The sequence below is a fragment of the Coregonus clupeaformis genome, chromosome 16, assembly GCF_020615455.1.
Source record: "Coregonus clupeaformis isolate EN_2021a chromosome 16, ASM2061545v1, whole genome shotgun sequence".
NCBI lineage: Eukaryota > Metazoa > Chordata > Actinopteri > Salmoniformes > Salmonidae > Coregonus > Coregonus clupeaformis.
Window position 1 is genome coordinate 9,369,981 of NC_059207.1, and position 12,287 is coordinate 9,382,267.

The 12,287-nt window shown below is 44.8% G+C and overlaps 1 protein-coding gene across 1 annotated transcript; it reads left to right on the plus strand.

Annotated features, from left to right (window-relative positions):
* Positions 1-1,389: 1,389 nt before the first annotated feature.
* tor4ab (torsin family 4, member Ab) lies at positions 1,390-9,073 on the plus strand. Its single transcript, XM_041899863.1, has 3 exons — positions 1,390-1,513; positions 6,510-6,932; positions 7,394-9,073. Exons 2-3 carry the CDS (start codon positions 6,510-6,512, stop codon positions 8,213-8,215), a joined length of 1,245 nt encoding a protein of 414 aa, XP_041755797.1. The 5' UTR covers positions 1,390-1,513; the 3' UTR covers positions 8,216-9,073.
* The last annotated feature ends 3,214 nt before the right edge of the window (positions 9,074-12,287 follow it).

Below are 12,287 nucleotides of genomic sequence, written 5' to 3' on the forward strand. Positions count from 1 at the left end.
ATGGGACAGTTTCCAGGGGACATGGGACAGTCTCCAGGGGACAGTCTCCAGGGGACAGGGTACAGGCCGTCAGCAGCGGCTTTAGTTGGTTAGCTATATTAACGCTTACATTGGATTCAAATCAAAGCCACAGAAAATCGGAGACGATCACATGCACACTGAGGGGTTTATTACAGAAAGTGTCTGTCCACCTGTCTGTGTCTGTCTGTGTCTGTCCGCCTGTCTGTGTCTGTCTGTCTGCCTGTCTGTCTGTGTATGTTCACGTGAGCATGCAGCAATGTGATAAATTCGATGTATTGAAAATGTATGGTACTCACTAACTGTAAGTCGCTCTGGATAAAAGCGTCTGCTAAATGACTAAAATGTAAAATGTATTTATGAATGTATTAGTATTAATGTGTGAACTACACGAGTCGCTGTTGTGTCACCCAATACGTTTGTGAAAGGTGGTGCAGTTTTCATTCAGCAGTATTAACTAGCCATTACCAGCTCCATGGATACAGACATACTTGTTTAAATGCCAGTACAGTTACCAAGGTGGGGCCGGTGCCTACGCCCACCACACACTATGATATAGCACGGAGACAGACTACCACTCACATTTATCTGTCAGTCATACAGGGAGGGACACACCAACATTGAAAAAAATAAAGACTGCTCTGTTACATGTGTTTATCTCTGCTGTTGCATGGAAATGAAAATCATAGCTGATAAGGTTGCCAACTGAAGACCTTCTTGTGAGATTGGAAATCAGAATTATCTCACACAAAGATAAAGGGTAGATATACAAACCTCACAGTAACAAAGAACACAGATCAGGTAGGATTTATTCGTTGTTCAAGTCAACATACCTGATGGATGAGAAAGCATTCTGTATCCCCTGGCTATACCTGGTTTTACCTGGCTTGTTGGGCATAGCACATAAAGGCCTGGATCCAGCAATGCAAATCTGGCCTGTGTGGAGGGGAACTATTTGGGAGTGAAAGTACTTGTCATTATTTGATCTTTACTGAATCACATGACTGTGAGACTGTGGCTCTGAATCAGAGACATATGGTGTACTTGGAGACTGTGTTTGGAGGGGGGTTCGGAGGGAGCCATCCCCAAGAGAGAAACATAATCATTACTCAATCTCTTAAACAAACACACACAGGGTTTCCCTTTTCATGACGATCCATTTGGAAATGATGATGTAGGCAATGAATAGTGTATGTGAAGGGATGTTTGTTTTTCTAACTGTCAGGAACCAATGGTTTGGTCACTAGAAAAGAAGAGCCTTGGATGAGAGAGGAGGGGGAGGAGTGAGAGGGGGAGGAGTGAGAGGGGGAGGAGAGTGAGAGGGGGAGGAGAGTGAGAGAGGGAGGAGTGAGAGCAGGGGTGGGAGGACAAGTGAGCATCACTGGACACAGGTGCAGCCTGTCCGTGTGTCATCTTTTCGGACGAGCACAGTTGTGTTGCCTCCTTATTCACACTCTGCAGGTCGAGACTGCTGCCTTCTTCGGTTGTCACCACGGTAAGGCGAACACCAACATCCCTTCTCATCCTTGCCTTCTCTCTTTCAACCCTTGATACATGCCATCTATCTCTCGCTCTCCCTTTTACTCTGTCAATCACTCCCCATTTCTCCTATTTTGTGTTTCTATCCCTTTCTGCATTGTCGGAAACATCTCTCCCATGTAAGCGTCAATATTTATATCCACACTTCCATCTTTTTTTGGCTCTTCGGCATTTCTCCCTCTATCGTTCCGCTCTCTTCCTCCAGTTGATAAATAATATTTGCATACATAGACGGTTCTGCATCATGTGTAAACATTAAACCTCTAAAGTTTGCATTCCTTTCTGGGGAGCATTACACACACAGACATCCCACCCCATGCATCAACACATGCAATTCTTCATGTATTTTATGTTTCAAACTTTATATTACACCCAGATTAAAGAGTGGGACACTTCACAGCTAAAGATCGCATCACAAACTCACTTCCTCTTTGTGCAACCTAGTCTAATGCAAAGTTATTACTCAGTAAATAGCACTATGCAAAAGGCTTGTGGCCTCATTTTCTAAATGGGAAAATGTAACTGGTTCATCTGATCAAACTTAATATATCCAAGATGGCGTAGCAGTGCGGTCGTGTACTATGTGTGTGTTTGTGTAAATAGCCTGTTTTTTGTATTTCTTTTTGTATTTTACGTATATATTTCCCTATCACACTTTTCATCCTTCTACTAAATATACTTTCCTGCAACCCGCCTCACTCAATGTGGAACGGATTCTATTATTGACTTACCTTTTATCTAGAATCTCCAGTTGAAACTAGCTAGCCAGCTAACTAGCTACTTGCTATTAGCCACCGTTAGCGGTTTTCACCCAGAACATCAGATTTTCTGCCGGAATAACTGAATCACTGGACATTAACACCGGATCGCAACTAGCTAGCCGCAACCGAATGGATGTTGCTGTTGGATAATCACCACTACCCCCGAAGCAAGCACTAGTTAGCCTTGAGCTAGCCTCGAGCCAGGCCCATATCCCGGCTATCTACCTCTCTGTCTACTGGACGGGAGTAGCCAGCTAACTAGCTACTTGCTATTAGCCACCGTTAGCGGTTTTTCACCATTGTCCGTGGCCTGCACCACCTACCAGCCAGCTCTAGCCTGGAATATTATCGGCCAGTCTGCACTGTCTGCACAGCGTGTTATCGACCAAGAACATATCTTTTTTTCTGCCGGAATCACTGGATCACTGGACCTTTAACTCCAGATCATCGCAACTAGCTAGCTGCAACCAAATGGATGTTGTTGTTGGCTAATCAGCCTTGAGCTAGCCTCGAGTCAGGCCCATCTCCCGGCTATCTACCTCTCTGTCAACTGGACGGGACCTCCTAGAGTCGACACGGAGCCCCGCCGATCCATCACGACTGATCTGCCGACATAATCGTCTGTGGTTTCAACAGGCTTCCCGTTTCGACGACCACGAAGATCCATCTGCTAGCCCCGGCCCGCTAGCACACGCAAACAACAGCCGTGCTTCCTGCTAGCCAGTGCTGTAGCACCAATTCGAACTGCTCTCGGACTCAGATATTGCTGTTCACTGGACCTTATGATCACTCAGCTGCACAGCTGATGCCTGCTGGACTGTTCCTTTACGCGGTACCCTGTCCTGTTTATCTGTTTAGCCTCAGCTCAAACTTTCATCGCCATTACCAGTTGTTGTCTTAACTCTCTCGAATAACACCTGTGATTGCTTTATGCCTCTCTCCCATGTCAATATGCCTTGCCTATTGCTGTTCCAGTTAGTTCTTATTATACAATTTCACTGTAGAACCCCAAGTCCCTCTCAAACTGCCTCAAATAGTTCCTTTGTTCCACCCCCCATACACGCCGAGACCGGCTCAATCGGTGCCCCCAGTGATGCTATCTCTTTCATTGTTACCCAACGCTTAGGTTTACCTCAACTGTACTCATATCCTTCCATATCCTTTTCTGTACATAATGCCCTGAATCTTTTCTACAACGCCCGGAAATCTGCCCCCTTTACTCTCTGTACCCAACGCACTAGAAGACCAGTTCTTAAAGCCTTTAGCCATATCCTTATTCTAGTCCTCCTCTGTTCCTCTGGTGATGTAGAGGTTAACCCTGCAGCCCCCAGTATCACTCCTACTCCCCAGGAGCTATCATTTGTTGACTTTGGTTTTTTGCATGTTAACATCAGAAGCCTCCTCCCTAAGTTAGAGTTATTCACTGCGTTAGCACACTCCGCCAACCCTGATGTTCTAGCAGTGTCTGAATCCTGGCTTAGGAAGGCCACCAAAAATTCAGAAATGTCCATCCCCAACTACAACATTTTCCGACTAGATATAACTGCCAAAGGGTGTGGAGTTGCAATCTACTGTACAGATAGCCTGCAGAGCTCTATCATACTATCCAGGTCTGTGCCCAAACAGTTTGAGCTCCTACTTCTAAAAATCCACCCCTCAGCCCCCCAGCTGTGCCCTGGACACCATATGTGAATTGATTGCCCCCATCTATCCTCAGAGTTCGTACTGCTTGGTGACCTAAACTGGGATATGCTTAACACCCCGGCCATCCTACAATCCAAACTAGATGCCCTCAATCTCACACAAATTATCAAGGAACCTACCAGGTACAACCCTAAATCCGTAAACATGGGCACCCTTATAGATATCATCCTGACTAACTTACCCTCTAAATACACCTCCGCTGTCTTCAACCAGGATCTCAGCAATCATTGCCTTATTGCCTGCGTCCGTAATGGGTCCGCGGTCAAACGACCACCCCTCATCACTGTCAAATGCTCCCTAAAACACTTTAGCGAGCAGGCCTTCCTAATTGACCTGGCCCAGGTATCCTGGATGGATATCGATCTCATTCCATCAGTAGAGGATGCCTGGATGTTCTTTAAAAGTGCTTTCCTCTCAATCTTAAATAAACATGCCCCATTCAAAAAATTCAGAACTAAGAACAGATATAGCCCCTGGTTCTCCTCAGACTTGACTGCCCTTGACCAGCACAAAAACATCCTGTGGCGTACAGCATTAGCATCGAATAGCCCCCGCGATATGCAACTTTTCAGGGAAGTTAGGAACCAATATACACAAGCAGTTAGGAAAGCAAAGGCTAGCTTTTTCAAACAAAAATTTGCATCCTGTAGCACTAACTCCAAAAAGTTTTGGGACACTGTAAAGTCCATGGAGAATAAGAGCACCTGCTCCCAGCTGCCCACTGCACTGAGGCTAGGAAACACTATCACCACCGATAAATCTACAATAATCGAGAATTTCAACAAGCATTTTGCTACGGCTGGCCATGCTTTCCACCTGGCTTACCACTACCCCGGTCACCAGCTCTGCACAATCCGCTGCAACTTGCCCATGCCCCCCCGCTTCTCCTTCACACAAATTCAGATAGCTGATGTTCTGAAAGAGCTGCAAAATCTGGACCCCTACAAATCATCTGGGCTAGACAATCTGGACCCTTTCTTTCTAAAAATTAGCTGCAGAAATTGTCGCAACTCCTATTACAAGCCTGTTCAACCTCTCTTTCGTAACGCCTGAGATCCCCAGAGATTGGAAAGCTGCCGCGGTCATCCCCCTCTTCAAAGGGGGTGACACTCTAGATCCAAACTGTTACAGACCTATATCCATCCTGCCCTGCCTTTCGAACATTTTTGAAATCCAAGTTAACAAACAGATCACCGACCATTTCGAATCACACCGTAACATCTCCGCTATGCAATCCGGTTTCCGAGCTGGTCATGAGTGCACCTCAGCCACGCTCAAGGTCCTAAACGATATTATAACCACAATCGATAATAGACAGTACTGTGCAGCCATCTTCATCGACCTGGCCAAGGCTTTTGACTCTGTCAACCACCGCATTCTTATTGGCAGACTAAATAGCCTTGGTTTCTCAAATGACTGCCTCGCCTGGTTCACCAACTACTTGCTCATTTGCACCCCAGTATCTCTATTTGCACATCATCTCTTGCACATCTATCATTCCAGTGTTAATACTAATTGTAATTATTTTGCACTATGGCCTATTTATTGCCTTACCTCCATAACTTGCTACATTTGCACACACTGTATATATATTTTATATTTTCTGTTGTATTTTTGACTTTATGTTTTGTTTTACCCCATATGTAACTCTGTGTTGTTGTTTTTAGCGCACTGCTTTGCTTTATCTTGGCCAGGTCGCAGTTGTAAATGAGAACTTGTTCACAACTGGCTTACCTGGTTAAATAAAGGTGAAATAAAAAATAAATAAATAAATTACAGGGGAGAATGTTTGCAATAAAGTATTGGGGTCATTCTGGGGTCATGGGGTGGTTGTCAGCCGTGTTTGTAGTCAAGTGGAGGTTAATGTCAACATTGTCTGCACCAGGTGACAGGGAGTTTACCAATTAAGAACTTGACTTTGATGCAGGGTCGTTGTGGGGTCAAAGTATGGTGCGAGATTAAGAATCTGTAAACACTTGTCTTGCCTGAGGAATCTGAGGAGACACACACACACCTGCAACCATCCTCTATAAATACACAGACACACACGCCATCATGTGCCAAAACCAAATCTTAATGATACATAATTACTCCTGTATTTTGCCAAAATCATCCAAACCTCAGGAGTCACGCAATCCTGCCTCATCTGCTATAGGGATTCATAGACACACAGCTAATATCAAAGATGGGAGTATATTTTAAGTTTAAAATATTGCACTGAACGAGACATGATAGCCACAAGTGCAAAGTGTATCTGTCATTGAGCAGACACTATGAACTAATGAATTAACACAGAGTGTGAAGTGAAGCATATTCTTCTTCAGACAAACTTTGCTTCTTACACGTTGATTGTCCTTTGTGTGAACATAGCGGCTTGCTGGACCCCAGGAAGGGGATCCTTAATAAATATAAATACAAATACCACACCATGCTGTATCCGCACTCCTGTCCCTCTGTCCTATCCATCTCTCTCTTGTTGTTGGACAGATGGGAGATGACAAGGACAGCTCAGGGAGCTTCTCAGAGGAGCAGAAGGCCAAGCCCATCCCCCCAAGGCCCTCGCTGGTATCCCCTGAGCTGAAAGCCATGATCCGCATCAGGACAAAGTACCAGGCTCTGAAGAGACGTCGGCTGGACTCAGCCACTGGGCTCTTCGCCTCAGGTAGACCCTCCACAGGCCCCGATCCCGGCTCACTCACCGCCCCAGGCAGGTCTTCAATGGGCACCGGCACACCCACCGCCCCAGAGATCTTCAACTCCAATGGCAAGGAGCCCCCCCACAGCAGGAGGAGGAGGAAGAGGTCTCGAGTGCTCTTCCCTAACAACTGTTGCAAGGTCGTCCCCAGTGACAAGGACCGGAGCCGGGCCAAACCATTCTTTGTCCTCTTCGGTATCATCGTATCCCTTCAGGTCACCTCTAAACTTGTCTCTTTCCCTTAAAGGGTTTACTGTGATTAGAACCTGTCCACTCCTTTTCCCCACTCTACTTCAACCTCTCAGTCCCTAGTTACCCAACTACAGATATCATTATCCCCTGGGGTTAATGTACAGGCACAGCCACATGATTTGCCTAGTACTGTATATCCCACGGTTGCCATGACAGCAACAAGATACATTGCTTTTTTTTTTTAACCACTAAATGTGTTGCATTATACTCAAAACAGCTAAAGGGCTTTGGAAATGCCAAATTATGCTTCAGTTTCATTGTGGATGAGGATAAAGTGGAGTTATTTTCCATTATGTGATTTGCTAAATGTGTTCCACTGCTCACCTGTCCTCCTACTAGTGGCATTGAACAGAATCAACAGAATGGAATGTTATTCCAGTCAATAACACGTAACAAAATGACTTCCCTTCCTGTCCTCTTGCAGGTTTACAATGCCATCGAGAACCTGGATGACCATGTGGCACCGTATGACCTGGAGGGCCTGGAGAAGACGCTGCGCAGGGAAGTGTTTGGCCAGCAGGGGGCGATAGAGGAGCTGATGGAGCACCTCCAGGGCTACCTGTCCACCTACGCCCACTCCCAGCCCCTGGCCCTGGCCCTGCACGGCCCCAGCGGCGTGGGCAAGAGCCATCTGGGCCGCCTGCTGGTCCGCCACTTCCGCTCGGTGCTGGGAGAAGACCTGGTGGTGCAGTACTTCACCCTACACCACTGCCCCCTGCAGGGTGATGTGGGCCAGTGCGCCCGAAAGCTGTCCCTCTGGGTGGAGGAGGTGGTGGAGCATGCCGAGGCTCAGGAGAAGATCCCTGTCTTTGTGCTAGATGAGGTGGAGTTGATGTCGGCTCCGTTGCTGGACGTGCTGCAAGGCCTGCTTCAGCCCAACCAGACCAACGAGCATCTGAACGTCATCTATGTCCTCCTCAGTAGTCTGGGGCAGGAGGAGATCACCAGACACATACTGCAGAATGTCTCTGGCACGACGCAGGCAGCCGGAGCTCTACTGCGGCATACCCTGGCAGAGCATCACCCTTTGTGGGCAGAGGTGGGGCTGGATATTGTGTCCCTGATGCTTCTCGAAAAAAGCCATGTGATGGAGTGTTTGCTGGAGGAAATGACACAGGAGGGGTTCTACCCTGACCACGGCCATATTGAGCGGCTGGCAGAGGAACTGTCCTATTTCACCACCATGGGTCACCAGTACTCCCAAAATGGCTGCAAACAAGTGGTGACTAGAGTCAACCTTTTGTGAGAACATCCACAGAGTGATAATCAACAGTTGGCCAAACCCAATTAAACATCATTTGTACAGCTTCATTCTTACTTACTTACCTACTACTCTGCCGAAAGAGTATCACCATTTTCTCTGTTTGCCCACTTTACCCAAGGATCTGTTCTTGGTTGGATGGCATTACTACCATTCTTAGCTGGCATCTCGTGGTTGTCACGTTGGAGTTTCAGCATGCTAGGCTAGCATAGTAGCCTTGGGTTACTATGACAGATTTGGTCTCCAGCGGTTGCTCTGGTCCCTCTGAATGATGTTCGATCAACTTTGGGTACAGCTGCTCTTTTGCTGTTTAGCTAAAACAAAACATCAGCGCGGAGAAGCGTATTCCTCGTCTGATATTTTGTTGACTGAATGGCCTTGAGACAAACGCCAGCCAGCCAGACTTTGGACTCAACACTGTTTTTTACTTTTCAAAACCTCATGTGCGTCTGGGCACGTCCTTCCATCCACCATATCCAAAAATACCCAGATAGATAGATATTGTTTTCGACCATTGAGCTCTCATGAATTCCCACCATCTTGAACGATCTTCGGTTCAAAGCAATCAAACCATATGACACTGTCTGCTCTTCTTGAAAATAAACCAAAGGTTAATTGTACTTGAATGTTGATGGTTTGCACTGTGTCTCCTTTTACAGTTGGTGAACTATGAGAACAGGGTCCTACTAATGTGATTATGTATAACTTTAAAGCACTTTTTGGGGCTCAGAATGACCATGCCTGCTTGAACTTCAAAGGTGCTCCCCTGGCGTTAATCTCTTCAAAACTGTAGTGATAACAAGGACACAGACAGAAAAAAAACAGAATGTTCAAGAGAAAGAAATTAGACAGACAGATGGAGATGGATTGGCTTACCTGATAGACAGACAGACAGACAGACAGACAGACAGACAGACAGACAGACAGACAGACAGACAGACAGACAGACAGACAGACAGACAGACAGACAGACAGACAGATGGAGATGGATTGGCTTATCTGATAGACAGACAGTAGAGACAGACAGACAGTGGAGGTAGATTGTTTTACAGTCAGACAGACAGTGGAGATGGATTGGCTTGCCTGACAGATAGACAGACAGACAGACAGACAGACAGACAGACAGACAGTGGAGATGGATTGGCTTGCCTGACAGACAGACAGACAGACAGACAGACAAAGAGACAAGCAGACAGACAGACAGACAGACAGACAGACAGACAGACAGACAGACAGACAGACAGATAAAGAGACAAGCAGACAGACAGACAGCATGGCTTGACACGGACGGCCGGACGAGAGGAGACGAGATGGCTTAGCTTAACAACGGTCATTGAAATTGTTAAAAGGTTTTAAAAACAATTCTAGTTGGACAATGGATGAAGATACTCCAAACATTTAGAATTTTTATAATCCATCAGATATTGACTGAATTATAGCACATAAATCATTTTACTGGCATGGACTAATAATTAATCGAGTTCAGGGATTTTGGTGGGAATTCAGGTATTTAACTTATTGTCAAATGTCCCTTTTTTTTCTTAGAATGCACTCATATATACATTTTCTTATTGTAGCAGGTTTTTAAAAAATATTTTGTGTTAAAACAAAGACAATTATATATGTCTCATTTTGAATAAATACTCCAGTTATATTTGCATATATGAGTACATTAACATAACGGGATGGAACAGGGCTGCAACCATCAAACGCTTGCTCTGTCTACTACCCTACCTGCCCTGTCTAGACAGCCTAATAATTACTGTTGTTGTCTCGTTCTCTTGCCTAATTCAACAAGTCTGTCAATAGCAGGACACCCTCGGGTTAAAAATCAACCCGCTTGGTTCTAGATTACACCTATCTATACATACTTTACATTGTTTGCCAGATCAAACATACTATCACTATAATCCGAGTGTTCATTTTCGGAAGTTGCTTTCATTTCAGCGCCTCTAATTTGTAAACATTTCAACTGTATTAAATGATTACTTTTTTTCAATTCCACAAAAAATATACACCCATCAAAATAAAGTTATCCTGCTTCTCTTTCTTGTGATGTAAGTGTCCAGCCGATGCGTTAAATCCCCCCACGAAGCTTTAGCGTTCTTATGGATTCAATGGAAAGACAATGTTTTCCACTGAGCCCATTTGAGCCATTACCGGGGTGTGTTTGACAGGTCATTACATACATTTCCGGGGTGGTAACGTTAACGGGGGGGAAACGACAGGCACAAGCAAGAGTATAAAAGAGTCTCAGGAGTAAAATGAATGCAATCAATCCAGCGACATTTACGTGACAAGTGGAATTTGCACCCCACAGACACATAAAATAGATGGCTGAAAAAGACAGATCCTCAGGTGGGCGGGGCATGCGCGTTGATACTTGTCTTTGCTTGATGAGTTCATTGCGTGCAGTGAACCAGAGCAGACAGTGGGAACATCTGAGGATCAAACAGGGAAAAACATTCCTTAAATCTTTCTTATTTTGTGGTCGAAGCCTGCTGAGAATGCATGCTGGTAAAGGTGAAGAGTACACCACTATTATCACGACATCACACCCCATTGTGATTTCATCAGTTTACTATATACATATTTCTGTGGGGTCACAAGTTTTAAAAATTGCAGTTGCAAATCTTTAAAATTAGTTGTTTACAAATGATTGTTGCAGTCAAATGGAGGCAACTCAACCATAAGTCTCTACACTATGTTACCACTGTATCTTCTATTTCCAGTCCATGTGTAATGATTTAAGTACAAACAAAGAGTAATATGGAAGAAATCGGGAAAACTTGAAGATTTCAATGGAGACAATTATAAGGGCTAGGGTTCTGAGAGCCAAAAACTGGAACATAGAGTGGTTTATTAACAACTTCAGTTGGTATGGCAATAAATCGGTTACCTTAAGGGAGTGGCTGCAGGGATAGAGCAGCCCCTCCCCCCAAAAAAACAAAAACAAAGCAAGTGTAAATATGCCAGACTAATAACCACAAATGTTAACATGCTAGTAAACATCCTGCCTTCCAAGAGAAAACACCTACAGTTCAGGATCTTTATTTTCCAAATGGTTTTCTACTTGGTTTTCCAAATTCATTGCTCCTTTAATGAAGAGGTCAATCGGAATGATAGAAGTAATCACGATGTATGAATCTAACTCTACCAGTCAAAAGTTTGGACAGACCTACTCATTAAAGGGTTTTTATTATTATTATTTTTTACTTCTTTCTACATTATAGAATAATAGTGAAATAACACATATGGAATCATGTAGTAACCAATAAAGTGTTAAACAAATCAAAATATGTTTTAGATTTTAGATTCTTCAAAGTAGCCACCCTTTGCCTTGATGACAGCTTTGCACACTCTTGGCATTCTCTCAACCAGCTTCACCTGGAATGTTTTTCCAACAGTCTTGAAGGAGTTCCCACATATGCTGAGCACTTGTTGGCTGCTTTTCCTTCACTCTGCGGTCCAACTCTTCCAAAACCATCTCAATTGGGTTGAGGTCGGGTGATTGTGGAGGCCAGGTCATCTGATGCAGCACTCTTGGTCAAATAGCCCTTACACAGCCTGGAGGTGTGTTGGGTCATTGTCCTGTTGAAAAACAAATGACAGTCCCACTAAGCGCAAACCAGATGGGATGGCGTATCGCTGCAGAATGCTGTGGTAGCCATGCTGGTTAAGTGTGCCTAGAATTCTAAATAAATCACAGACAGTGTCACCAGCAAAGCACCATCGCACCTCCTCCTCCATGCTTCACGGTGGGAACCACACATGCGGAGATCATCCATTCACCTACTCTGTGTCTCACAAAGACACAGCGGTTGGAACTAAAAATCTCACATTTGGACTCATCAGACCAAAGGACACATTTCCACCAGTCTAATGTCCATTGCTCGTGTTTCTTGGCCCAAGCAAGTCTCTTCTTATTATTGGTGTCCTTTAGTAGTGGTTTCTTTGCAGCAATTCGACCATGAAGGCTCTGAACAGTTGATGTTGAGATGTGTCTGTTACTTGAACTTTGTGAAGCATTTATTTGGGCTGCAATTTCTGAGGCTGG

Bases quoted from the DNA above. Each gene is read 5' to 3' on its own strand.
- tor4ab (XM_041899863.1), top strand. From the start codon at position 6,510: ATGGGAGATGACAAGGACAGCTCAGGGAGCTTCTCAGAGGAGCAGAAG. The intron at 6,933-7,393 runs GTCACCTCTAAA...GTCCTCTTGCAG, and splicing joins GTATCATCGTATCCCTTCAG to GTTTACAATGCCATCGAGAA.